General features: G+C 39.4%; 1 protein-coding gene across 8 annotated transcripts in view; it reads right to left on the bottom strand.

The window, feature by feature from the left end:
- Positions 1–13,625, bottom strand: part of NRXN3 (neurexin 3) — a 1,763,013-nt gene that overhangs the window by 92,936 nt on the left and 1,656,452 nt on the right. The window contains exon 20 of one of the 8 annotated variants that reach the window (XM_068964455.1): positions 8,759–8,786. The exons of the other annotated variants lie outside the window; for them this stretch is intronic. Coding sequence (XP_068820556.1) covers positions 8,759–8,786 — 28 coding nt within the window. The remainder of the gene's footprint in view (positions 1–8,758; positions 8,787–13,625) is intronic. 8 annotated transcript variants of the gene reach the window in all.

The following is a 13,625-nucleotide window of genomic DNA, read 5'->3' on the forward strand; positions in this document are numbered from 1 at the left end:
CAAGCACTAATTTCATGGTCTTATATATTAAACATCCTCTAGTGATAGTTAATATAAAGCAGCACTACGCACAAGCCAATACAGAAGCTAAATGTAAATCTACATTGGTTGTGATATAAACAGTCATAGAACTATACACTGCTTTACTGTCCCTGACTGACACTGCCTTGCTCCTTATACTATAATCCTTCTTTACTAGTAAATCTAAGAGTAGGGAAATCAAGTATCTAAGTCACCACCCGCTTCAGTAATTTCCATGGTGGGAAAAGGAAACTGATTGTACTACATATTTAATTCACTTCCTACTCCCCCTCCACCCCAACAACATGAGTCACAAACCATCCTTCCCACACGACCACATCATCATCACACTTCCCCTGCAAATTTCCCTTCTTTATCCTATGACAAATTCAGAAGGCAGAAAGACCATCTATCAAAAGGGAAGCATCAGTCATCTCGCTGGGACTCTCGCTCGTGCTCAGTCAGTGGGTTGCAATTGATAAAGGAAAAAACCTAATATAGAGAAACCAGTGTGGACAATTACTTACACAGAAGCAATTACAAGGTGGGCAGATGTTTCCAGCGGAACTTTCATCAAAGAGTATGTGAAGACATGTCCACAAGGAGACTGAATTTACTTTATCAAAGTCTGGTAATACCAAGGGAGTTCCATGGTCTGACCATGGATTTCAGATAGTAATCCAATGTCTAAGGTTCTAGAACTAGTTTCAGTCACTGTTCTGCCTCTTTTCATCTGGAGGTCTCCAGTGGATGGGAAAATCTCAGTGCATGAAAGCACAGAGCTGTAAAGTACTTACAGAGGTGAGAAAGTACTTATAGAGGTGAGAAAGAGGAAATTAATTTGCTTTTGGATAAGCAAGATAACCACAGATTGTCAGAACTCTGGATAATATTACCATTGACTTGCTCTCTGTATTTCCAAGTTTCTAAGAGATGTTTCTTTTATAGCAAACCCTTTGCAAATACAACGTAATCACTCAAGATTATAAATGTCAGCCTATAGGATTACAGACACTGAACAAACCCAAAAGTCAATATTGGGAAAGGTCACAATGATGGACACATAAGCCACAGAACTAATCTCTTTGGTTAACATCTTGTAAGATTTTCCTCACAAATCACATAAAGTGCTTTAGGGCTCCTCTTTTCCAAATCTTCTCCAGAATATATTCCTGCCAATAAAATGTCTATCAAAAGTCTTTTGTATCATGCTCAATTGCCCCCAGTTAAAAGTTGGGCATGTATGGCATTTAGATGAATTAATTTACTTATCCACTTGTATTTTCAATAAATATTAATTGAGAAATTACTAGGTGTTAGGGCTGGAACTCACTGGTCAGCAGAAACAGTGGTGAATAGAATGAATCCATTCTGCTTGGGTTCAAATTCCAACTTCACCTATTAGCTGTGTAAATTTGGGGAGTTTCTTAACTTTTCTCTCCCTCAATTTTACCATCTGTTTAATGGGTACTGCTCTGGGAATTATGTAAATTAATACAAATAAAATGCTTAGAAGAGGGTGGGGCAAATGTGAGCACCTTAGCTAATGCTGGCTGATTTAATGATGATGCTACACATGATGATGTTACTTGTTAGGAGGAAACCAACATGAATCAACTAACCATACAAATACATCCCAGATAATTACTCTTCCTACAGTATTGTAAAAGAAACATACATGGTGCTATGAGAACATATAAATAGGAGGTTAGATCCAATCAGGGAACTCAGGGAAGCATTTCTTTTATAAAGATTAATTGAGCTGAGACCTGAGGGATAAAAGGAAATAAACAGGCCAGAATGTTAGGAAGGAAGGAGGACGCTATGAAGAGTGCATAGAACGCATAAAGGCCCGTCGTTGGAAGGCAGCAATGCAGCCCATTAGCAAAACCTCAAGGAAAGTCGATATGGCTGGAACATAGAGGTCAGGGCTGGAAGGACAAAGGTGGGACTGGTGAGGAATGAGACTAAAGAGGCAGGAGACAGATTGTACAGGGCCCTGTATGCTGCATTAAGGATCTAGTTTTCCCCAAGAGTAATGGGAAGCCACTAATGTGATTCTGATAAGTGAGAACAAGGATTCATACCGAGGTTCCCACTTGGTGCTCATCAAAACACCACGTGAGCAGGTAGTGTGATCACTGTCACAGAGCTGAAAGACCCCTTGCTATACAGCTCATTTCCCGTTACTTCTCAGCTTGCAATCTACCTCCAGCAAAACCAACTATTTGGAATGCAGAAAGTATCATGTAGGCTCCCTGCTGCATTCTGTGTGTGGCTCCCTCTGCCAGCGATGCCCTCCTGCCTCCTCCCTGCCTGGTAACTTCTACTCATCCTTTATGGCACAGCTTTACCATCTGCAAATAACATGGCCCTGGGTACGGTAGACTAGCAAGGAATGTCTGCAGTCAGCATGCATGGGTCTGTACTTATTGCAACATGAGAGTTCTGGGCAGGATCAGCTTGCCAGGGGGGCTAAGGAGCTCTCTGTGAGACCACAAATTCCTTATGACCAGCAAGAAAATCAACAAAGAGCTCACACTTTTTCAGGTTCCTCAATTCAAAAAGTTTTGTAAGTTTATTTTAAAACGTGAGTCCCATCCTAGGGCAATGAGATCACATTGAAGTCCCTGGTTGCAAGAGCCAGTTCCCTGTCTTTGCTCTATCTAAGGCTTTTTTTTTTTTTTAATAATTTAACTTAATCCTACAGAACTCAGTTGACAAGGCCTTCTACCAATGGTCTTGTGTATCAAATTAGATGTGATTGTGTCTGTAGGAGAATATTTGGCATTTGATGTTTCTGAGTATAGGAATTCAGCTCAGGAATGGGCTTTTTGAAAAGCTAAGTATCTCTCAGGGGTGTCAGATAATTCATTGATAAATAAGATACAGATGACCTTTGGCATGCTTTGTTAATCATGTCACATGAACTTATATTACTCCAGTCACCAGTTAATGTGGCAGCCACTACTCCCAGGAGGAAAGCCTGTTTCTGAGGCAGAGAGGGAGTTCACAGCAAATAGCTGCACGAAGTGGACATATGGGTCTGGTTATCCTGACAAAATAATTAGACAAGTACACAGAGAGACTGTACTAGGATATTCGATGCAGAGTATTTTTTTTTCCCTAATAATGATACCAATGAAACATTAGAAATATCCTAATTACCCAACAATAGAGGATTGATTAAATAAGACTGAGGGAAGAATAAAAATGTGCCTGGATATAGACATGCAAATATGGATTCATATGTTCAAAAATTGGTTTATTCTAAATAAATGCTATATGAACACTGTTCCCCCACCCACCCACCTTTAACACTGTATTGGAAATATCTTTAAATGCCATTGCATGTGGGTGTATTTATTATTGAAATCAAAGTATAAGACTATGAAAACACTGATATTTTTAAGTACTTGAAGTTTATTCAACTTTTGGAATTAAAAGTAGGGAATGTGAAAAGTAACAGACGTTTCCTTTTTACTTCCTAATCAATCATGTTGAACTTGTGATCTCCTACGGCAGAGGCGAGTCCTTAGTCAGAATGACCTTCTCATGATTTTTTGAAAATATGAATATAGTTATTTACTTGTTTGGTTGTGTTGCACCCTAGTTGCAGCAAGCAGGAGCTTTATTTTGGCATGCAAAGTTCTCTCTAGTTGTGGCAAACAGGCTCTAAAGCGTGGGCTCAGTAGTTTGCAGGAAGTGGGTTTAGCTGCCCTGTGGCATGTGGAATTATCCCAGACCAGGGATCGAACCTGTGTTCTCTGCATTGGGAGGCAGATTCTTAAACACTGGTCCACCAGGGAAGTCCTCAGCTCACGATTTATAATCAGAGCTTCACTCATTCAGACAATATATAGAGTTTCCTGGCAGTATGCTATTTGCTATAGATAAAACGAATGAGATCAAGTCTGCTGAGGGAAGCAGCAAGTCAGTGAGTAACCTATTAGAAGAGAGCAGAATGAAGGCATCACTAGGCACACACCCATCTCCTCTGCTGTCACAGAAGCTGCCGGTACTACACTGGGAAGCTACTGCACCATGTGGGGTTACTGTAAGACTAACTGAGCCAAATGAATGTCAAGTTCCCACTCTAGCACTTGGTATGCACAAAGGTTCAGTGAATGGTAGAAAGAGGACAGGAAACAAGAAGCTCTCTTGAAAGAGCACTGGTCGGATGTCTGAAGGTACTGGGAACCAAATTTTGGTGTCAAGATATTTGGATAGGCTGCTAGTGAAATGCGTAGGGATGCTTTTGTCTTCTATTTATCAGGCTCACCTGTGGTTCTTCTATCTTGTCTCCTGCGATACAAATCACCAACACCATCTGATAGGTTGAAGCTGAGCTTCCATCCAAGTAGAATTAACGTGGTATTTTATGCCTAAATGTTATCAGGATAAAGCATGAAGCTTCCAGTCAGGCTGACAAATAATAAAGTGGAAATATTAAGGTGAATTAGACAAGATCATTGGTCTCAACTGACTGAATAGTTCTGTGGTATGTTTGCAGTATGTGTGTGTGTGTGTGAATGTAGGAATAATGTGTGTGCGCGGGAGGGTAAAGACCAATTTACAACAGATACAATAAAAAAAAATTCAGAATACTGGTGACATAATAGAAAACAAAATAATATAAGAAATGAGCAAAAAACCAAGAAAAAATGCTACCTTGAGAACCAGTCTATGTAGATATTGGCTATGCATGTCCTAATGCCATATTTTGTGGCCTAGATCTGGGCTGGATGAAGCACAAGCTGGACTCAAGATTGCCAGGAGAAATATCAATAACCTTAGATATGCAGATGACTCCACCCTTAAGGCAGAAAGCAAAGAGGAACTAAAGAGCCTTTTGATGATGGTGAAAGAGGAGAGTGAAAAGGCTGGCTTAAAACTCACCATTCAAAAAAACCAAGATCATGGCATCTGGTCCCATCACTTCATGGCAAGTAGATGGGGAGACAGTGAAAACAGTGACAGACTTTATTTTCTTGGGCTCTAAAATAACTGCAGTCAGTGACTGCAGCCATGAAATTGAAAGACTCTTGCTCCTTGGAAGACAAGCTACGACAAACCTAGACAATGTATTAAAAAAGCAGAGACTATTACTTTGCCGACAAAGGTCCATGTAGTCAAAGAGACCGTTTTTCCAGTATTCATGTATAGATGTGAGAGTTAGACCATAAAGAAGGCTGAACAACCGAAGAATTGATGCTTTTAAATTGTGGTATTGGAGAACACTCTTGAGAATCCCTTGGACAACAAGGTGATGAAACCAGTATATCCTAAAAGAAATCAGTCCTGAATATTCATTGGAAGGATTGATGCTGAAGCTGAAGCTCCAATACTTTGGTCACCTGATGCAAAAAGCCAACTCACTGGAAAAGACCCTGATGCTGGGAAAGATTGAAGACAGGAGGAGAAGGGGACGACAGAGGATGAGATGTTTGGATGGCATCACCAAGTCAATGGATATGAGTTTGAGCAAGCTCTGGGAGATGGTGAAGGACAGGGAGGCCTGACGTGCTGCAGTCCATTGGGCCCCAAAGAGTCGAACATGACTGAGCCACTGAACAACAAAAAATCAAAGAGCTAAGTGTTCTCTTCCTGAGCAGACTCCCCATCAACATGCCACTCTGAGTTCTCTCTGCATATGGGTAATGGAGAAGCGTATAAGGGAATGTGCTATAAGTGGCAGTTTCCTAGCTTAAAGCTCAGAAGAAGATGCAAGAATGGAGTTTAGAAAATAAGAGGCTAAGAAGCCTCATTTAGTAGGTGACTCCCAACGTAGCTATAGTGGATTCCCTCCCCAGGCAAGGCCCTGATTCTGGAGCTGCCAACAGAGGCATCAAGTAAGACAACCAATGAAGTGGCTCCCTCCTTCTCTTTTAGCCCTGTATTCCTTATGGGTGGGGCCAATATTTAGAATGGAATTATTGCTCTCAGTGATTAAACATTTTTCCCCTTTCACATTGCTGATTTTTTTTTTTTTTTTTGAAGTCTGAATCATCCTTCTGGGAAAATCTTTTACTCACTGGATTCTACTTGCTTTATCAGCTTCACTAGGTGAAATCAAAGATTATAAACTTGACGGCAGCTGGTGTGGAAGAAATAAGGTTTGAAATGAGGGAAGGATGTTTCATGTTTAACAGTGTTTTGAGGACAAAGGATAAGACCATGGTAACACTCAACCAAAAAAAAAAAAAAAAGGAACTTAATAACTTTCCAGAAGTGAAAAAGCTAAGTATCACTGGACATGGCAAACTCTTATTTAATAATACCACATTTACAAAAGTGTTAAATTCTTACTTTAGAAATAACCTATTGTACCAGTCCTACATATAGCTAAATATTATTTCTTCATCTTCAAAATGAAGTAGAATAAAAGTTAAATAAATTGTTCAAGGCAAGTGAAGCACTTACATAGAAATAAGGATTAAAATTCATTTCCTACTAATTACCACCTTTCCTTCAAACTCATTATCATCATGTATGGCATTATTTTTAGACAACCTGTGGGTTAACATTATTGTTTTAAAAAAATAAATGAGATAAAATCACCCTGCCCCCAAACTTAGCACATGCCCATTCGACGTCTGCAGGAGAATGTTTGAATGATCCTATTACTTTGCATCTGTTTTGCACAATGGTGATGATCAGAATAGGAAAGATCACCACCACCACTCATCGGATCTTTCTTTATGTCAGGCACTGTGCTAGGTAAATAACATGGGTTACCATAATTAAGCCTCACAACAATCCTACCCAGCTATTCAAGTATCAAATCCTCCTTTTACAAAGAAGAAGTGGAGACAGCGAAGCTAAATAAATTGAACAAGTGAATAGAGCTAATAAGTGGTGAATACATGAGCTTATATGTGATGCTGGGAAAGACTGAAGGCAGGAGGAGAAAGGGACAACCGAGGATGAGATGGTTTGATGGCATCACGGACTCAACGGACATGAGTTTGACTGAACTCCAGGAGTTGGTGATGGACAGAGAGGCCTGGAATGCTGCTGTCCATGGGGTCGCAAACAGTCGGACACAATGGAGTAACTGAACTGAACTGAACTGATGTGAGCTTAATCTACCTGATATCAGAATATGAACACTCAGCACCCTGGAAATTTGGTCTTTTCTTTAGTTCCCCTAAAGAAATCATTGAATTTGGGCATAATGAGATGGAAAATACTGAAAGCTCTAGGTTACACCCATGAATAAGCCATTTTACACCACCTACACATTTCAAGCAGTCTTCCTTCCTCAAGACGTACGGTTGGGCACACTTTATTCTTTCTACTACTTGCGGATGCAAGGGTAGCATTTCACAAAACCAATTATGTGTAACTCTAATCCAATCAGTGACAGGAAAGAGTTAACGAGCTAATTTTCTTGCAAGGAGTAAATTGCCAGAATCTTGTTGATTTAGGAGTGCTAGCAGTTTTTCCAATATTAGTCTCATGAAGTCACCAGACTGATTCCTCTAGAGTATGGTAGAAGTGAGAATTAGAAATGTGCTGAGTTATAGAACTCTATAAAGGCGGTTTCAAGGCTTCCACCTAACCTTGTTTCTAACATGAAATCAGCAGTTCCCCAAGGAACCTTATACAAATCCATTCGGGATGCAAACTATTGACACAGTGAATTTATGCAGTCACACAGGAGTGACGGCCACAAACATACAGCTGAAGCCAAATGCAGCCCCAGCGTCAGGAATCAGCTGAAGGTGCTCTCACGTCTATGGCTCCAAAGAGCCTCTCAAGGCACAAGGAGTGTCTGATCAGGGCCTTCTTCCTTTTAAGATACAGCCTTTGGCCCACATGAAGAGTTAAAAGATTTTCTTTGTGCATATGAGCTGATTCAGTCACTTAAATAATACATGTAATCAAAAGTAAGTTAATTGATAGAAGCTGGATATTATGGCTCAATTGGGAACAGTTCTAGTTGAGATGACTTTTCACAGAAATTTTAAGCTTTAAGATTTAAATGAAATCCATTCCGCTGTTGCTCAAACTTCCACAGTCTAATGAGAAAGGTATTTGGAGGACAACAGAATGCATTTCTTATCTATTGGCCAAATAATCTGCATCACATCTGGGAAAAGAACAGTCTCCCTACACCGCTATGATGAAGGATATCGTATTAGATCGAGCATTAAGTTCATTGCCTCTTCATGAGATACTGAAATACAGAAACACAGTGAAGGAACGTCTGTTGGGTGGCCAAATGTTTCCTAGTTAGTTACTGGTGAGTTAAGAGCGAGGGTCAACAACAACCAAAGACTAATGTTAGCTGTATAAAGATACACTGCACATTTGTTTCTTCTTTTCTGTTTTACATGATCTCTCACTACTCTATCATCAGCAACGGGTTCTCATTTTCTCTCTTAGCTACATCAACACCCTATTTCTCAACCATAACCTCCTAGAGCAATAACTTATGTTTTTCTCTCAGACATAGATCACTTGCTATGTGCGTAATTAGTGAATGGCTATGAAGCGCATCCACCCTTGGGCCACATTTGGTGACTATGATGGGACACAGGTAAGCCAAGGGCAGTGAGGCCAAGGGGGTGCCTGGCTGCCAGTGGAGGCTTCGCAGGCACAGCCACATGCGTCTCTGAGCTGCTCTGATTTGTGCCAGGCGCCCCTTGTCAGCGTGAAGAAAGACAAGTCCTGATAACCCAGAAGACAAAGTGTGCTGGTAGCCTCTTTGAGGCTCTCTTGCTGCGGGCACCTGAGAAAGGTCAGCAGAAGTGGGAGGAGACAAATTCATCCAACACAAGGGAGGATCTGAGAGAGTTCCCCTTGGGTAAGTACACTTGCTTTGCATTATAAAGCAAATTTATTTTTTAAGTTCCCCCTTGCTTTTTAAGAAATAATTTTTTTTTAGTCATATCCTTTGCTTGAATATTTTTTCTCCTTATTTCCTCCTCCATTTTGCCCCTTTTTCTCCCCCTAACTTCTTTCCTTCCCTCCAAAGAAAATACCACAGGCCAAAAAGCTGTGTGCCTTCTTAGAAAGTCTTTTTTGTTGTTGTTGTTGTTAAAGGTTAACTTATTCAAATATATGCTCTAAGGCTTGGAATTTGAAATCATAATTATTATTTTTCCAACTCCCTAGGAATAAAACTGATATTTGCATTAGGAAATTTGGGGGTCCTTCTTTTATTTTTTTTTGGGGGGGGGTCCTTCTTTTAGTCAGTTATTAGAACTGTTTCTATGGGTTAAATGTTCTTTGGACATTTAAATATTACGAGTAGTAAGTATTATAGTAACCATTACTAGACTTAGCTCCCTTTGCTTCTCTTTTTGAGAAATCCTATGCCTTCTGGCCCACAGCTGGGTATGATCCCACCTAATATATATGTATATATATGTATACACAGACACACACACACACACATATATATGAAAGCTGTATGAAGAGATAATTTCCCAGTATACCAATTATAGGAATTATCCTACTTCAGTTCCAACACTGCATCTTAGTCATGTAACACAGTATTCATTCCTCCAATCAGAGACTGAAAATATTTATAAAGACAGATCTCATCTACCTACATGACTCTGACCAAATGTCATACAAATTTATATTTGATCTGATTTCCTATTGCCAAATAAATAGCCCAGACTTCCTTTCTTCTATGAAATTAAGCTTTCATTTGTGCATCTTTCCAATCAAGACATTATATTCCATCCTAGAGTAATCCTTACTATGTATATGGTAACTTTATGACTAAGCTTGGGTTAAAACATTATTTCAGGAATATTAAATTTTTACTTTGAAGTACTACTCTAAACTATTTATCCAATTAAATACTACATATAAGAATTCAAAACTCTTTTTGAATGTCATATCATAAGTGATTGTGGCAACAGAAGCGGAAATATGACTTCTAAGAAAAATGTAATGTCCTTCATAAGACTGAAAGAACATAGCTCCTTTTAATTGTTCTGAATAACTGACTTTGCAAAAATATATATAGGGTGCTTTTCTATTGAATCTAAACACCCCTAAAAGCAATCATTTAGGAAAATAAGATTTCCATTTAATTGGGCTTTTTTGTTGTAAAAATAGCAGAGAAGTGTTCTGTCAATAGTGAAAGACAAGGTTTGTGGAAGGGTCAATAGTCAAGACATGTTATCTGACTGCTTATGGGTATTAGAAGTGGTCTTTTTTAAGCTTTAGCCACTTTGTATTAAGCAAGAAGTATCTTTATTATTCAGTTATAACAGGAAGTTCTGACTTGAAATAGCCAATCAGCCTCCTCAACTTCTAAGTATCACCAAGTAACTAAACTACTGGATCTTTGTGCCAAACCTCAAAGCATTTAATTTTACTACTGCTTTAAAAATCTCATTATTATCTACTTTGTTTTGTCCTTTTTCTCTAAGAGCAGATTTCTGAAATTCAGAAAATATATAGATGAATAAGAGGATATTAAGGCAAACAAAACAGAAAGACAACTGGGTCTAATTTCTCTCCCTTATTGATGAGAAAGCTGAATCTTGTGGAGTTTAAATGGCTCCCCTGGACAGTTGCCACTGGGAACCCATGACAGGAAGCCAAATCTTGAGGAACACAAAGTGTTTGGAACAATGCTTCAGTGGTTGGACTAAAGGATCTTCCAACAATGAGTGTGTAAAGTTCATCTCACTTTCTGCTTGGCCACTCTATCTCTGATTCTCTCTGGATTTCTGACAGTGTTGGACGTTACCTAAGTACAGCTGGACTTTAGTTTAGAGATACTAAATGTAGTTTATAATGTTTGCCTTAAGGAAGTCAAGGAGGAAAAAGGTGAACAAGAGTGATCTGGAAATCACTTTAATGGCCTAAAAGTAGGGGAATTTGCTAATTTGTTTCATGAAGGTAATCCTATCCTGTGCCATAAAGGATTACCTTCCTGGAAAAAAAGAATTTCCTTAATGTCAGTACATAACACATTCTGCTTTAAAAGAGAATGTATATTTAAGGAAGAGAAGAAATATATTTTTCATGGTCCAAACTCTTGAAGTAGCTTTGTAAGCTGGCAACAGCAAAGAATTAATATGGCTGAAAGGTTGTATCCAAGGTCACGTGACAAACTATTATCAGACCTGGACAGGAATGTGGAAGTCCTTACCTCTAGTGTTCTTTCCACTGCACTGTGCTGCATCTTTCAAACTAGGTAAGTGATACCAAGTGATTTGCAGACTTTTTAAAATTAATGATACAAAAACACACATATGCTTGAAGATTAAACTGGGAAGAGAAAAAGAGCAGATCTAATTAACACTGCTAGGATAATTTATGATAACTCAGTCAGACAATATCATTATTAATTTGACCTATCTTTCTCTAAAAATGTCAAGAAATCCATCAATGATCAGACATGGCTGCAGCTTCTGTTTGAGTCTTTCAGTAAGACAGGACCACCAAAAGACCAGTGAAGAAAACACCAAGTTGGTCCTATTTTATCCAGGTGCTCTGATGTCAATGTACAAACCAGACCAGACACACTGCATCTCTTTTGCGCGCCTCATTTTACAAAAGTAAAATGAAGAGGCTGCCTTTGTTTTTACTTTCAAAAATGAATATGCTGCTAATTTAAAACCAATAAATAGCTCCTGAAGAAAACTAATTTGTGCACACCTGCAGTCTATCAGCTTGCTTGGAGATGGGCATCCAACCAAATACCCTCCTGAAATGGAAGGTTGACAGAGGGCGCGAAGCTCGTCTGGTTCCAAAGGTGAAGCTGGATTTTGGAGTGCTGAAATCACGGTTGGTATAGCATTCCACTTAGACCACAGCATTCAGTGTATTTCAAGTGAACCCTTAACCAAGGTATACAAACAGGCACAAGACAGGTACAGACCGATCACAGAAGCAGGGTCACCAGAAAACACCCTATTCTTTCTTTGTCTTCCCCTGCTAGCTAAACTTTCAGGTTCTCAGGAGTAAAGCCAGCTTCTACATCCGGCTTCCTGGCTTCCTCAGTTTGAGCAGACTTGAGAACTGGGTCAGAAGGTAGAATGATCCCATCCCAGATTCACTTTGCAACATACAGTTACAGGAAGCACGTTGATCACAGATGCTTTTTGAAATGACTAAGTCCATTAGAAATTAGAAGAGAAGAGAAAGGCAAAGGAGAAAAGGAAAGATATACCTATTTGAATGCAGAGTTCCAAAGAATAGCAAGGAGAGATAAGAAAACCTTCCTCAGTGATCAATGCAAAGAAATACAGGAAAAAAATGAATGGGAAACACTAGAGATCTCTTCAAGAAAATTAGAGATAACAAGGGAAGTTTTCATGCAAAGACGGAAATAATAAAGGACAGAAATGGTATGGACCTAACGGTAACAGAAGATATTAAGAAGAGGTGGCAAGAATACACAGAACTGTACAAAAAAGATCTTCACGACCCAGATAATCATGATGGTGTGATCACTCACCTAGAGCCAGACATCCTAGAATGTGAAGTCAAGCGGGCCTAAGAAAGCATCACTACGAACAAAGTTAGTGGAGGTGATGGAATTCCAGTTAAACTATTTCAAGTCCTAAAAGATGTTGTTGTGAAAGTGCTGCACTCAATATGCCAGCAAATGTGGAAAACTTAGCCATGGCCACAGAACTGGAAAAGGTCAGTTTTCATCCCAATCCCAAAGAAAAGCAATGCCAAAGAATGCGCAAACTATTGCACAATTGCAGTCATCTCACAAGCTAGCAAAGTAATGCTCAAAATTCTCCAAGCCAGGCTTCAACAGTACGTGAACCATGAAATTCCAGATGTTCAAGCTGGATTTAGAAAAGGCAGAGGAACCAGAGATCAAATTGTCAACATCCGTTGGATCATGGAAAAAGCAAGAGTGTTCCAGAAAAACATCTACTTCTGCTTTATTGACGATGCCAAAGCCTTTGACTGTGTGGATCACAACAAACCACAAAATTCTTAAAGAGATGGGAATACCATACCACTTGACCTGCCTCCTGAGAAACCTGTATACAGGTCAAGAAGCAACAGTTAGAACTGGACATGGAACAACAGACTGGTTCCAAATAGGGAAAGGAGTACGTCAAGCCTGTATATTATCACCCTGCTTATTTAAATTATATGCAGAATACATCATGCCAAATGCTGGGCTGGATGAAACAGAAGCTGGAATCGAGAGAAATATCAATAACCTCAGATATGCAGATGACACCACACTTAAGGCAGAAAGCGAAGAAGAACTAAAGAGCCTCTTGATGAAAGTGAAAGAGAAGAGGGAAAGAGTTGGCTTAAAACTCAACATTCATAAAATGAAGATCATGGCATCTGGTCCCATCACTTCATGGGAAACAGATGGGGAAACAGTGATAGACTTCACTTTTTTGTGCTCCAAAATCACTGCAGATGGTGACTATAGCCAAGAAATTAAAAGACGTTTGTTCCTTGGAAGAAAAGCTATGACCAACCTAGACAGCATATTACAAAACAGAGACATTACTTTGCCAACCAAAGTCAGTCTAGTCAAAGCTATGGTTTTTCCAGTAGTCATGTATGGATGTGAGAGCTGGGCTATAAAGAAAGCTGAGCACTGGAGAATTGATGCTTTTGAACTGTGGTATTGGAGAATACTC

Source organism: Capricornis sumatraensis, chromosome 2 (assembly GCF_032405125.1).
Source record: "Capricornis sumatraensis isolate serow.1 chromosome 2, serow.2, whole genome shotgun sequence".
Classification (NCBI taxonomy): Eukaryota; Metazoa; Chordata; class Mammalia; order Artiodactyla; family Bovidae; genus Capricornis; species Capricornis sumatraensis.